This window comes from Crocuta crocuta, unplaced genomic scaffold (genome assembly GCF_008692635.1).
Source record: "Crocuta crocuta isolate KB4526 unplaced genomic scaffold, BGI_CrCroc_1.0 scaffold73, whole genome shotgun sequence".
In the NCBI taxonomy this organism is placed as follows: Eukaryota; Metazoa; Chordata; class Mammalia; order Carnivora; family Hyaenidae; genus Crocuta; species Crocuta crocuta.
Window position 1 is genome coordinate 766,464 of NW_027529443.1, and position 12,570 is coordinate 779,033.

The 12,570-nt window shown below is 49.8% G+C and overlaps 1 protein-coding gene across 3 annotated transcripts in view; it reads right to left on the bottom strand.

The window, feature by feature from the left end:
• The window catches only part of ITGAL (integrin subunit alpha L), a 47,517-nt gene that overhangs the window by 14,273 nt on the left and 20,674 nt on the right, over positions 1-12,570 (bottom strand). For 2 of the 3 annotated variants that reach the window (XM_077760358.1, XM_077760361.1), the window contains 8 exons: positions 8,535-8,692; positions 8,069-8,206; positions 7,409-7,606; positions 7,133-7,263; positions 5,207-5,367; positions 4,956-5,107; positions 3,304-3,393; positions 28-84 (listed from right to left, as the gene is read on the bottom strand). In XM_077760358.1, the coding sequence (XP_077616484.1) occupies positions 28-84; positions 3,304-3,393; positions 4,956-5,107; positions 5,207-5,367; positions 7,133-7,263; positions 7,409-7,606; positions 8,069-8,206; positions 8,535-8,692 (1,085 nt within the window). The remainder of the gene's footprint in view (positions 1-27; positions 85-3,303; positions 3,394-4,955; positions 5,108-5,206; positions 5,368-7,132; positions 7,264-7,408; positions 7,607-8,068; positions 8,207-8,534; positions 8,693-12,570) is intronic. The other variant, XM_077760360.1, reaches the window with a different exon arrangement.

Consider the following 12,570-nt stretch of genomic DNA (forward strand, 5'->3'; position numbering starts at 1 on the left):
CTCCGGCTGCCCCTCGTCCCCGCCTACCTCCTTGGTCTCTGTGTGTGGTAAGGGTCTCAGGATGGGCTGGATGTCCTCGCCCTGCTGGGCACGGAGCGGTGGGAGGGCCGGGAGACAAGACAGGTTAGTTGAGGCAGCAGCACTCTTGAAGGAGGGCTGGAAGGGGGGCTCAGGGCTTGGGGCTCAGCTGCGCTGGCTTGGCTGGCTCCTTCTTGGAGCTAACATCCATCCCAGGGGGACCTCACCCTCCTGACTCGGCCCAAGGCCACCTGTGTGGCCCTCGGGCGGCAGCTCCTCGAGAGAGGCCGAGGCCCAGGGTGTCCGTTCTCCTGTACAGGAGATCTTGGCCTTGACAGAGCAGCTCCAAAGCTCCTCCCAGCCCCTCTCCTTCCCTGGCCTCGCCTGCCTATGATTGGCTCTTACTGGGCTTCTCCTCTGCGAACCCCATCTCCCCGCTGAAAAGCTCTCCATCTCTTCTCAGATCAAGGCCAGTTTCGCCCAACATTTCCAGGGCTTCTGCTCCAGCCCAGGCCCTGTTCCGGGCACCGGGTACACACCCAAGGACAAAAGAGACACACTGCACTGTGTGTGCCCCCTGTCTGGAGGGAGAAATGACGTGGCAGCTTCAAGTGTCTTATGGGACAAGTACAGGGTATATTCAGAGCAGGTAGAAGCAAATCCTACCCCCCACATGGGGATCAGGGAAGCTTCCTGAAGAAACAGATCTCAACTGAAATCTAAAGGATGAGCAGGAGAGAGCCAGACGAAGAGAATGGAGAGGGGCAAGAAAGGATGGCCCGACACAAAAGGCCCGAGGCAGGGGGGGTGTGACTGCGGCAGGAAAATGTGCAAACGGGCCCGCTGTGCTGTGTGACGGGGGCAGGAGACAGAAGCAGGGTCCAGGTTCCCGTGGGCCTTGCAAGCCACGATCGAGAGTTGGGACTTTATTCTGAGGCTAACGGGGTCATAGAAGTGTTTATGAGTTATAAGCTGAATGTTCTAGAAGGACTCCAGCCTCCACTTCCAGGCCCCCTGCCAAATAACCACCAGACTCCTGAGTCCCAGCAGCATCTGCTGACTGCTCCCGCCCACCCTCAACAGATTCCTGCGACCCACTAGACTGCAGCCAGTCCCCAAACGGGCATTCTGGGTTTCTGTCTGGCTCAGCTGTCCTTCTACCAGAAGCTAAGCCCATCTCCCCATTTCCCTTGAATGTACCACTATACCTTTCCTTATGCTGATCCCCCTGCCTCTCCTCAATCCACCTACCCAAAGGCTACTCATTCTGCAAGATCCAGAACCAACGATACTCCCCCCAGGAAATCTTTCTTGTCAACTCTGAGCTCAGATCTCTTTTTTACCCTGAATTCCTACTCCACATAGCTTGGCTTAAAAAAAAAAAAATTGGGGCACCTGGGTGGTGTAGTTGGTTTAGCGTAAGGCTCTTGATTTCGGCTCAGGTCATGATCTCCCAGTTCATGAGTTCAGGCCTTGCATCAACTCTGGGCTGGTGTTGTGGAAGCTGCTTGGCATTCTGTCTCTCCTTCTCTCTGCCCCTCTCCTGCTTGTGCTCAAGTTCTCTCACTCACTCTCTCAAAATAAATAAACTTGAAAAAAAAATAGTGCCAATGGCAAAGGCTGCTGGCTGTCTCCATATGTCCTTCCTCACTACCTGTCCTTAGTCTCCACTTTTTATCTGGTCATATGGCCACCTGGAGAGGAGACTGCACTTCTTAATCTCCCTTCTAGTTAGGTGTGGCCCTGTGACCAACTTCTGACCAATAAGATGTAAGGGTAAGCATCAGGTGGATTTCTAGGAACTACGTTTTTTTTTGTTAAATGTTTAATTTTGAGAGAGACAGAGCATGAGTTGGGGAAGAGCAGACAGACAGACAGACACACACACACACACAGAATCCAAAACAGGTTCTAGGCTCCAAGCTGTCAGGCGCAGAGCCTGACGCAGGGCTCAAACTCACTAACCGGGAGATCATGACCTGAGCTGAAGTCCGACGCTTAACTGACTGCACCACCCAGGCACCCTTTGGGAACCAGACTTAAAGGGAAGGGGTGTGATCTTCCACCCTCTCTCATGCGCTGTGCTCCCAACACCCACAAGCTCTGACGTCTTTATTGCCTGCGCTCACACTATGCCTTCTTTCCAAATGTCCCTCCCTTTTCTACCTGGGGACTTTAAGGGTCCTGTCTTGTGGGAAGACTTTCCTTATCCCCAAAACATGTGGCATAAGACTGTACTGCCACCCTGTATCTAACTTTACCACAGTCTTATCACAGCATGTTGTAACTTGACTCCTCTGGCGTCCAGAGCAGACTATGAACCCCTTCCGGGGAGGGATCGTGTGTTATCTTCTCCAGTGGCGCTAGTGCCCCGAATAGAGCCTAGCACAGGCAGGTGCTCCAGCAACTTTCCTTAAGTGCATGATGAGCATCCGGTGGGTGGGGGCTTTAATTTTTATGAGCATGTCACTGTTCTCTCCAAATCCCAGGAGAGTGAGCATGCGTGGGGGCACGCTCAGTGCACACGGCCAAACGCCATGAGAAAGACTGCACTTAGCAGCCACTGCACTCCAGCTCTGGAAGAGGCCTCACAACGTCGGGACTTCTTTTATAGATGGGGACGCAGTCCCAGAAAGGGACGGAACCTACTCACATGCTCATGCCAAGAAAAACAAATCCACATTTTCAGGCTGGCGGGCCTGGCTCTTTCCACCAGACCCTGCTGCCTTCAGACAGAAGTAAACCACCCGCTGAGTGTCAAGGATTTGAGGAGACGAATCTGGCTTTGGCCTGGGTGGGGAGTATGTAGTCCAGCAGCGGGTAGATACTGTTTTCCTCTTTGACACAAGGACACTCCAGTTTGGCTTTGAGGGAACTACCTGCTCGAAACTGAATATGCGTGGGCGGGAAGGCGGATTAGGGTGCCCTGTCCTCCCACGAATAAGGCTAAGCAGGGTGCGTGTCCTCCCTGGGGTTTACACGTTGAGCCGGTGCCAGGAGCCTGGTGAGGTCTGACGCTGAAGCTTGGCAGGGACCTGGAGCAGATTCCCTGAAGGGGCCGTGCCCTGAAGAGGCCATCCACTATTCCTTCCCCTCAAGACCTTCCCTTCTTCCCAGTCTTGCTTTGCCAAATACAAGCTCCCGTACGTTCCCTTCCTGCTGAAACAAGCTGTATTTGGTTTCTGTTACTTAAAACCAAAGACTCCTTTATAATACAGTCTTGCTAAACTGCAATTCTACTGTCCCCTGCTCCCTATCTATTCCCCCTCGGTGATCTCTTCTTACCACCCTTTGGTCCCTCGGTGTCCCTTCTTCTTCCAAGAGAGAGAAATTTAGGGAGACGTTGATGGGAGAGATGAGGTCTTGAATGCACACCTGAGGGTAATGAGAATACCACCTGTGCTGTGAGTTTAACCTTCCAGTTAAATGCTCACCTTGTCCATACTTTACAAATGATGAGGTTCTAGTATCTGAGTATCTAGTATCTAGTATCTAGTATGTTTATCATACGTCCGAGGTCACTTCTCAGTACGAGTGTCACCCTCAGCCCCAATTCCCATGGCAGACATCACTAATCAACCACCTCACTTTTCCACCAAGTCCCGACCAGAGCCCCTGAATCGCTGTCAGGCCACTCTAGGCAGCCATTATCGAAGTTTACACAAGAAAAGAATATTCTAGAATAACTAGAATATCCTAGTTCCTCGAGAACAGAGTTGAAGGTTGGCCTTTTATGTTATTACTGGTCCCTCACAGTGGCACCTTTGTAGGCACTCAAATCATCTTCACCTGAATTCCTACCAGCCCAAAGAGGCAGGCGTTATTATTCCCACGTTAGAGATGAGGAGAATGGGGTGGAAAAGGATGACCCAAGTTTCCTAAGGACTAGCACTAGGAAGTGAGCCCAAATCCGTCCAATTCCCAAGGCTAAGGTCTTCCCATCATGACACATGGCCTCTTCTCAGAATTATGTTGAAAATTTCCAAATCTTCTGCGGGGATGGTGCAAGGAAACAGAGGGGAACTGAGTGGAGGTATGAACGAGCTAAGGCAGTGAGCTCAAATTGTTGACACTGGGCAATGGGTATTTGGGGGTTTGCTTAGCGATTTTTCCCTGCTTTTAGAGATTTGAAACTTCCCATAACAAAAAATTTAAAACAAATCTCAAAATCTTATACACCAATCCCATACTCAGTCTCTGAAATATTTAAAAGATCAGAAGAATTTACCATCATCCCCACTTTACACAGGACTGTTAGAAGCAAAGAGAATTTGGGTATTATGGCAGTTGTTCAAACTAATACTTAAAAAAACAACCTTTTGGGGTGCCTGGGTGGCTCAGTCGGTTAAGCGTCCGACTTCGGCTCAGGTCACGATCTCACGGTTTGTGGGTTCGAGCCCCACGTCGGTCTCTGTGCTGACAGCTCAGAGCCTGGAGCCTGCTTCGGATTCTGTGTCTCCCTCTCTCTCTGACCCTCCCCTGCTCACGCTCTCTCTCTCTCTCTCAGAAATAAATAAAACACTAAAAAAAAAAAAACAACCTTTTTCTGCGATGGATGAGAGTAATAAATGACCATGTATACCTGGCAAGTAAGGACGCACCACGTGATTGAATGTTCTGCAGCTATTAAAACAATTATGAAAAGCCGGATAGCAGCATTGATATATGATGGGTGGAAAAAGGGGGAAAATGAGAAGTATTTTACAATGGTAATTATGTTGAAAACACCAATGTACCTAGATTAAGGACTAGAGAAAGTATGTTAATGGTATTATTACCACTATTACACAGTCGAGGGAATGATAGTATAGACAGATGCAAGAGGCTTGTGACCCAGCTGGACGTGACTGAGCTGAACCTTGCTCCCCGTGCCTCCTGTCACTGTGGTTAGCTCTGCGGCTCCCTCACTTCCCAGAGCAGCCCCAAGGCTCCCTTACCGGGAAGTGGAACCAGAACTTGTCGCAGGACTTGGTTTGGGTGACCTCCATGTTCCTGCTGAGTTCACGTCTACCTCCTGGGAACAGCCCCCGGCTTCTGGTCCGATGGCCATCCAGGTGCAGAGTGTAAGTGAGGGTGGAAGCCAGGCGCCCTGGGCAGGGTGAAAAGGCAGGAGTTGGATGGTGGCAGATCCTGGGGCCGCGAGCCTGCATTTAGGGCACGCAGCTGCTCCCAGGGGAAGGGCACTGACCTTGAAACTGGTGGGTAATAGGCTCTATCTGGAAACAGACTGTGATGTTGACCCCTTCTTTCTGCTGGATACTGGTTGAATAGGAGCATTCCACTTCATGCACTGGGATCTCAGTCGGGGAGAAGGACATCAGAGTGAGGACATCCACTACAGGCCGGGAGCTGCGGGGCACGAAACAACCAGCTCTCTCCCTCGGCCTCAATTGCAATCCCCAGTCAGCCCAGGGGCTCCATCTACCAGGGGCCAGAGGACCCTCCTTCCTGAAAGGAAGCAGACCTCAAGGTCCCTGTCTCCTTGAAATGGTAACAATAATCATAATTCACTAGGGCTTTCCAGTTTCTTCTAGCAACCTTTTGATTCGTTTTCCATAGAGAAGAGTGAGCTTTTAGAAAGAGAAATCATAATGAGCTACTTCCACGCTGATAACCCTTCACTGATGCCACATGATATTTAGAATAAAATCCAAACTTGTTACTACCGGTTCCACGCTGGCTGCCTCTCCACTCTAATTTCCTCCCACTCTCCCTTGGCTGACGTTCCAGCCAAGTCAGACTTTTCCCTCCCTTACTGCCTTGGCACATCCTGCGCTTTCTACCTAGAAAGCTCTTATCCCAGATTTCTGCAGGCCTGGCTCCTTCTCATCTTTCAAGTCCCCGCTCAAATATCACCTCCTCAGAGAGGCCTTTCTTGGCCACCCAATCTAGTGGCTCTCCCACAGAACACTCTTCACTTCCCCCCGCGCTTCCCCAGTTTGCAATCACCTACTTGCGCGTTTAGCTTTGTATTCTATGTTTCCCCACCTATACACTCTGTACCCAGGGCTTGGTTCAGCATTAAGACACAGCAGGTGCTGGTGCGTTTGGGCGGCTCAGTCAGTTGAGCATCCGACTTCAGCTCAGCTCGTGATCTCGCAGTTCGTGGGTTCGGGCCCCACATCAGGCTCGTTGCTGTCAGCCTGTCAGCACAGAGCCCACTTCGGATCCTGTCCCCCTACCTCTGCCCCTCCCCCACTTGCGATCTCCCTGCCTCCTCAGCAAGTGCTCAGTAAACGTCTATTGACTATATGATGTTACATGATGCCTCCAATAACTCTTAAGATATGGTCAAGGCAGGAAATGTCTTCACCACTTCAAAGACGAGGAAACTGAGGTCCTGAGAAGCTAAGTGACTGGGATACAATCATCCAAGAAGTAAATGGCAGAGCTTTGACCTGAATCCAGGTGACCAGGTTCTCAAGCCATCACAGGATCTTTAATGTCACATAGGCCTGGGTTCAAATCTGTCTGTCACTGAATTGTAGCTGTTTATTTTTTTTAAAGAATTAAAAACATTAAAAAAATTTTCTTTAATGTTTTATTTATTTCTGAGAGAGAGAGAGAAAGAGAGAGACAGTGTGAGCAGGGGAGGGTCAGAGAGAGAGGGAGATATAGAATCTGAAACAGCCTCCAGGCTCTGAGCTAGCTGTCAGCACAGAGCCCAATGCAGGGCTCGAACCCACGAACTGTGAGATCATGACCTGAGCCAAAGTTGGATGCTTAAGCGACTGAGCCACCCAGGCGCCCCTAAAAACATTTTTTTAATGTTTTAATTTATTTTTGGGTGAGAGACAGAGCATGAATGGGGGAGGAGCACAGAGAGAGGGGGACACAGACTCTGAAGCAGGCTCCAGGATCTGAGCTGTCAGCACAGAGTCCCATGTGGGGCTCGAACTCCTAGACTATGAAATCATGACCTGAACCAAAGTCAGACACTTAACTGACTGAGCCACCAGGTGCCCTGAATTGTAGCCATTTAAACTGGAGTAAGACATGAAGACTGTATAGGAAGGGAACCTATGTGACAGGGTTGGGGGAAGACCAAATGAGTACTACTATATAGTAACTGCTCAAAGGATGAGAGCAGAGATGATTAGCAGTCTCATCTTACCTGAGCACAATCACCTGCCCTTCTGCTCCCACAGCCACATCTGTCAGGCCATCTCCTCCAAGGTCTTTCACCCCATGAATGGAGCGTCCAAACCATCGGATTCCTGAGAACACCTGGGTCCCTTCTATCCTCTGAGACCAAGAGAAAAATTCACGCTAAGCTAGGGAGAGGATAGGCCAGAGGGTGGGAAGAGTCAGGCTGCGGAGTGGGGTCTGGGCCTGGAGGCTTCTGGGTGCCTGGGGAGGGGTTTTGATTGGTAGGCAGGGCACCTCTCACCTGGCTTGGCTGAGGGCTCAGCCCACCATGCTGCCCGTTGAAGATGTACACGGCCCCCTGCCCCTCCAGAGGGGCCCCCACAGCCACGTCCACCAGATTGTCCCCGTTGATGTCGGTCAGGGCCGTGATCGCAGCTCCAAATCGCCCCAGAGGGTAGCCAGGATCCCCCTGCAGCTCTGAGACCACTTCGAACCCCATCTGGGAAGGAGCAAAGTGACAGGTCACTCAGTCACTCAGCAAGCGTTCGCAGGAAGAACGCTAAAGAAAGGTCAGACGTGGTCCCTCACAGAATCGGTAGGGTGGCAGCAGACTCACCTGGGCTCAGGTCCCAGCTCCACCCCTTGCGGCCTATGTGACCTTGGGGCTTTGGAAAGTGACCCAGCCTTGCTGAGCCACAATGCTCCCATTTATGAAAAAAAAGCTCTGAGCTACTCGGAAGGTGACTTGGAGGACCAAATGAGGTCTCATGTAAATAGAAGGTTTGGGACTGAGTCTTGCACGCGGCCCATCCCCCACTGAGTATCAGCGATTGTTTCTGGGTTGTTCTAAAGATCTGATTCTCCGTGATCAGACAGGGAAAGCCTTTCAGAATAGCTGGGATCTGGGTCGGCCTGGGGATCTGTTTCTCCTACCCCTTCAGGTCAGTGTCCTGGTCCCCACCTGTTTTCTCTGGTAGACAAACACCCTGCCTCCCCTCTGCTCCCCATAGAACAGGGGGGCTCCGATCAGCAGCAGCTCTGTGTCCCCATCTTGGTCCACGTCAATGCCACACAGCTCGCCACCGAAATAAGAGCCAATCTGCAGGGAGACGAAGATGTTTGAGGAAGCCTCTGTGAGCTGGACACCACCCCCCCTCCTCAGCTGTACCATGTCCGTCTTACTCCAACCGCTCACATGAAGGTTGACATTCTGGATTCCCCCCACCCCCCAAGCACCTGTATGAATTAGGACAAGGTGGGCTCTCTGAGGCTCAGTTTCTTAAACTGCAAAGCGGAGCTGATAAAGCTTACCTCAGAGAGCTTTGTGAGGACTGAACGTGACAGTGCTTGGCACAGGGCCTGCCAGCAGACCGCAGGGGGTGTAACCAGTGCCACATGGGTCCCTGATCCCCTAGGGCCACGCTCACCTGGATCCCATCTATTTTCTGGACCTGCCTCCAGTGTTCTCTGCCCCTTAGCTCCTGGAACAGCAGCACCCGCCCCACATGCTGGTATCGGGGGGCTCCAGCCGCCAGCAGCGGTGTGGATGCGAACGTTCTGGAGGGCAGCCAGGTCACAGTGTAACCTGAGGGGGGTGTTGGGGGGGGAGAGAGAGAATGAGAGAATGGAAGGGGGATGGTGCTTGGAATTAGAAACACAATGGCTGCTTCAGGAAGGTAAAACCCAGGGGCAAACAGAGGCTCTGGAAAACTGGGTTAGTAGCAAAGATACATTGAAGCAGCCAGACGACCTTCTCCTGAGCAAAGCAGCCATATGCTTCTAGTGGCACAAATCCTGCCATCTTGGTCTTTTTTTCTTTCTTTTTTTTTTAATATATATTTTTTTTATTTATTTCTAAGAGAGAGAGAGAGAGAGAGACAGCGTGAGCAGGGGAGGGTCAGAGAGAGAGGGAGATACAGACTCTGAAATAGGCTCCAGGCTCTGAGCTGGCAGTCAGCACAGAGCCCGACGCGGGGCTCGAACCCACGAACCGCGAGATCATGACCTAAGCGAAAGTCGGACGCTTAACCGACTAAGCCACCCAGGCGCCCCAATCTTGGTCTTTTTTCAAACTGTGGACAACATGCAAGAGAAAGCAGCCACGTACAACAGGGTAACCGTGGTGCATCTTCCTGAGGCTCAGCTGACCTGAGGCTGGTAAGGGAGACAAAATGTTTGACTTCTTTTTTTTCCTTTGTTTTTTTGTTTTGTTTTGAGAGAGAGAGAGAGAGAGAGAGATCTAGAGCAGAGGAGGGGCAGAGAGAGAGGAAGAGAGAGAGAGAATCCCAACCAGTACAGAGCCCAACACGGGGCTCCATCTCATAAACTGTGAGCTCACGACCTGCGCCAAGATCAAGAGTCAGACGCTTAACCGCCGGAGGCACCCAGGCGCCCCTACACTTCTTAAAAATAATAAAGTAAAATAAGATATACTAGTAAGAAGAATGCAAAATCTGCCTGAATATTAAAAATAGAGCAGGAGACTTGAAAAAACTTTGTTTAGAGTTATCACTCCAGGTTATCTTCCTACTTCACAGCTAGTGTGTGTGGCAAGGTTCTTCAGTCGTTACCCATTGCCGGAATGTTCTGAGGAAATGCTGCAGGAAACTGGACCAGGGATTGGGCTCGAGTCAGGACCCACCCAATAGGAACGCTCTGATTCAAGAGACAGCTAACTGACCCAATTTCATATTCTGAGCTTAGAGTAGTTGCAAATGAGTGAGAAAAATAAAGACAACCGAGACGATACGGCACAGACGGGAAGGGTGAAGAGGCTGAACCACTTTCCCATTGATTCGTGTACTTCCTGAAGCACAGGCGTTAGGAACTTGCCCTTTGAAATCAGAGAGACGAGGTTATTATTCCTTGTGCTGATAATTCCTAGATGTGTGATCTTGAGTCAATTATGCCTCACCACTGAGCCTCAGTTTTCTCATCTAAATAATGAGGAAGTACCAACCTCATAAGGTGGTTTTGAGGATCGAAGAAGATCATGGATATAAAATGCTTAGCACTACGCTAGTGATATCTAAACTAAGATCTGAAGGATAAGAGCATCACAGGCACCCAAGATCATATTTATTTTTTACTTTTATTTTTTTAGCAGGGGTTGAATGTTTTTCTTTTTTTCTTTTCTTCTTTTTGAAGTATAGTTGGTACAAGGTTATATATATACAATCATATACCTATATATACATATTATATATATATACATATATAGTCATATCCTTCTCTCCCTCCCTTTCTCTCTCTCTTTATATATATATATATATATGTGCGCAGTGTGTGTGTGTGTCTAGTGGGACAGGTGCCTGACTAAAGATTAAAGATTAAACTTTGGTTTATTTCTTCTTCAGCGAGCAACGCCACCGGCTAGCTTGCAGTATATTGGGGGACACAAAGCCCTCTGAAGGAGCTAGGGTAGAAGCTATAGTGTAAATGTGGTGGTTACTAGCACAGACTTTGAGGTTCCACCACCTGGGCTCCACCTACTAGTGCTGTGACCCTGGGCAAGTTATTTATAACTCTCCTGGGCTCAGTTCCTTCATCTCTAAAATAGACATAATAAAAATACTTGCAGTGTTGTTGTAAGAATAAAATCAGATAAAATAAGATAAAATAACTCAATACATTCCATGCACTGATGCCTAATGCCCCAATGCATATGGCTCTGTTGGTTGAATATCCAACTTTTTAAAAAATGTTTGTTTATTTTTGAGAGAGAGAGAGAAAAGGAAAGAGAGAGAGAGGAGGGGCTGAAAGAGAGGGAGGCACAGAATCCAAAGCATGCTCCAGGCTCTGAGTTGTCAGCACAGGGTCTGACGTGGGGCTTGAACTCATGAACGATGAGATCATGACCTGAGCAGAAGTTGAATGCTTAACCGACTGAGCCACCCAGGTGCCCTGAGCATCAAACTCTTGATTTTGGCTCAGGTCATGATCCCAGGGTTGTAGGATTGAGCGCTGCATCGGGGCCACACTGAGCATGAGCCTGCTTAAGATTCTCTTTCTCTCTCTCCCCCTCTCCCCAACACACCTACTCACATGCTCTCTCTCTCTCAAATAAAAATAAGGAAAACACAAAAAAAACAGTGCCTGGCACATAATACTTACTCAGTAAAGAATGTCAAAAAGAAAAAAGAAAAAATTATGGAGGGCAACCTCCATTAGAAGGGTAGATGAAAGGGGCACCTGGGTGGCTCAGTTGGATAAGCGTCCAACTTCAGCTCAGGTCATGATATCACTATTTGTGGGTTCGAGCCCTGCATTGGGGATCTGTGCTGACAGCTCAGAGCCTTGAGCCTACTTCAGATTCTGTGTCTCCCTCGCTCTCTGCCTCTCCCCTGTTCTTATTCTGTCTCTGTCTCTCTCTCTCTCAAAAATAAAATAAACACTGAATCATCTTTAAAGAAAAGAAGGGTAGATGATCGGCACTAATTTTCCCAAGGAAATTATGCAATAAGGTCTTTGTGTTCCACAAGTTTAATAAAGGAGTGGCCCACCCATATACAGGGGTCATGGATGAGGCAGGGAGAGGGGGATTCTAGATCTATGAGAAGGGAGATCCTGGAAGCAGTCCTATCCGGGGGCTCTTGGAGCCAGTTTGTGTCTTGACACAGGGTGACTCTATGAGCGTGAGCTAGGAGAGCTATGACCTCTGTCCACAAGGGTGAGGCCCCTCTGCAGCCTGAGACCGGCATGCCCTTGGGTGGGCAAGCCTCTGCAGAACTGTGCAGGACAAGATCACAACAGNTATTCTGTCTCTGTCTCTGTCTCTCTCAAAAATAAAATAAACACTGAATCATCTTTAAAGAAAAGAAGGGTAGATGATCGGCACTAATTTTCCCAAGGAAATTATGCAATAAGGTCTTTGTGTTCCACAAGTTTAATAAAGGAGTGGCCCACCCATATACAGGGGTCATGGATGAGGCAGGGAGAGGGGGATTCTAGATCTATGAGAAGGGAGATCCTGGAAGCAGTCCTATCCGGGGGCTCTTGGAGCCAGTTTGTGTCTTGACACAGGGTGACTCTATGAGCGTGAGCTAGGAGAGCTATGACCTCTGTCCACAAGGGTGAGGCCCCTCTGCAGCCTGAGACCGGCATGCCCTTGGGTGGGCAAGCCTCTGCAGAACTGTGCAGGACAAGATCACAACAGTGACACCATGCGGCAGAGAGCTGCAACGGCAACTGTGGACTGGCCAGGCGCGTTGGCTCTGAGCTTGGCATCTGAAGAACTCTTGAGACTGAATCAATTCCTGGATAATTCAAGAGGGGGAAGCCTCAAGGAGGACCTGCTGGTCCCCCTCCTAATGAGGCAGGTTGCTATAAACCGTACCCGGGATTCAATTCATGGGTAAGACAGAAAGATGACCCAGAGAGGCCGCCGCCATTGAAAGAAGTTTATTACGCCTGGGTCTCCACAGCAGGAGGCATGGGCCCAGCAGGCCATGCAAGACCACGTGG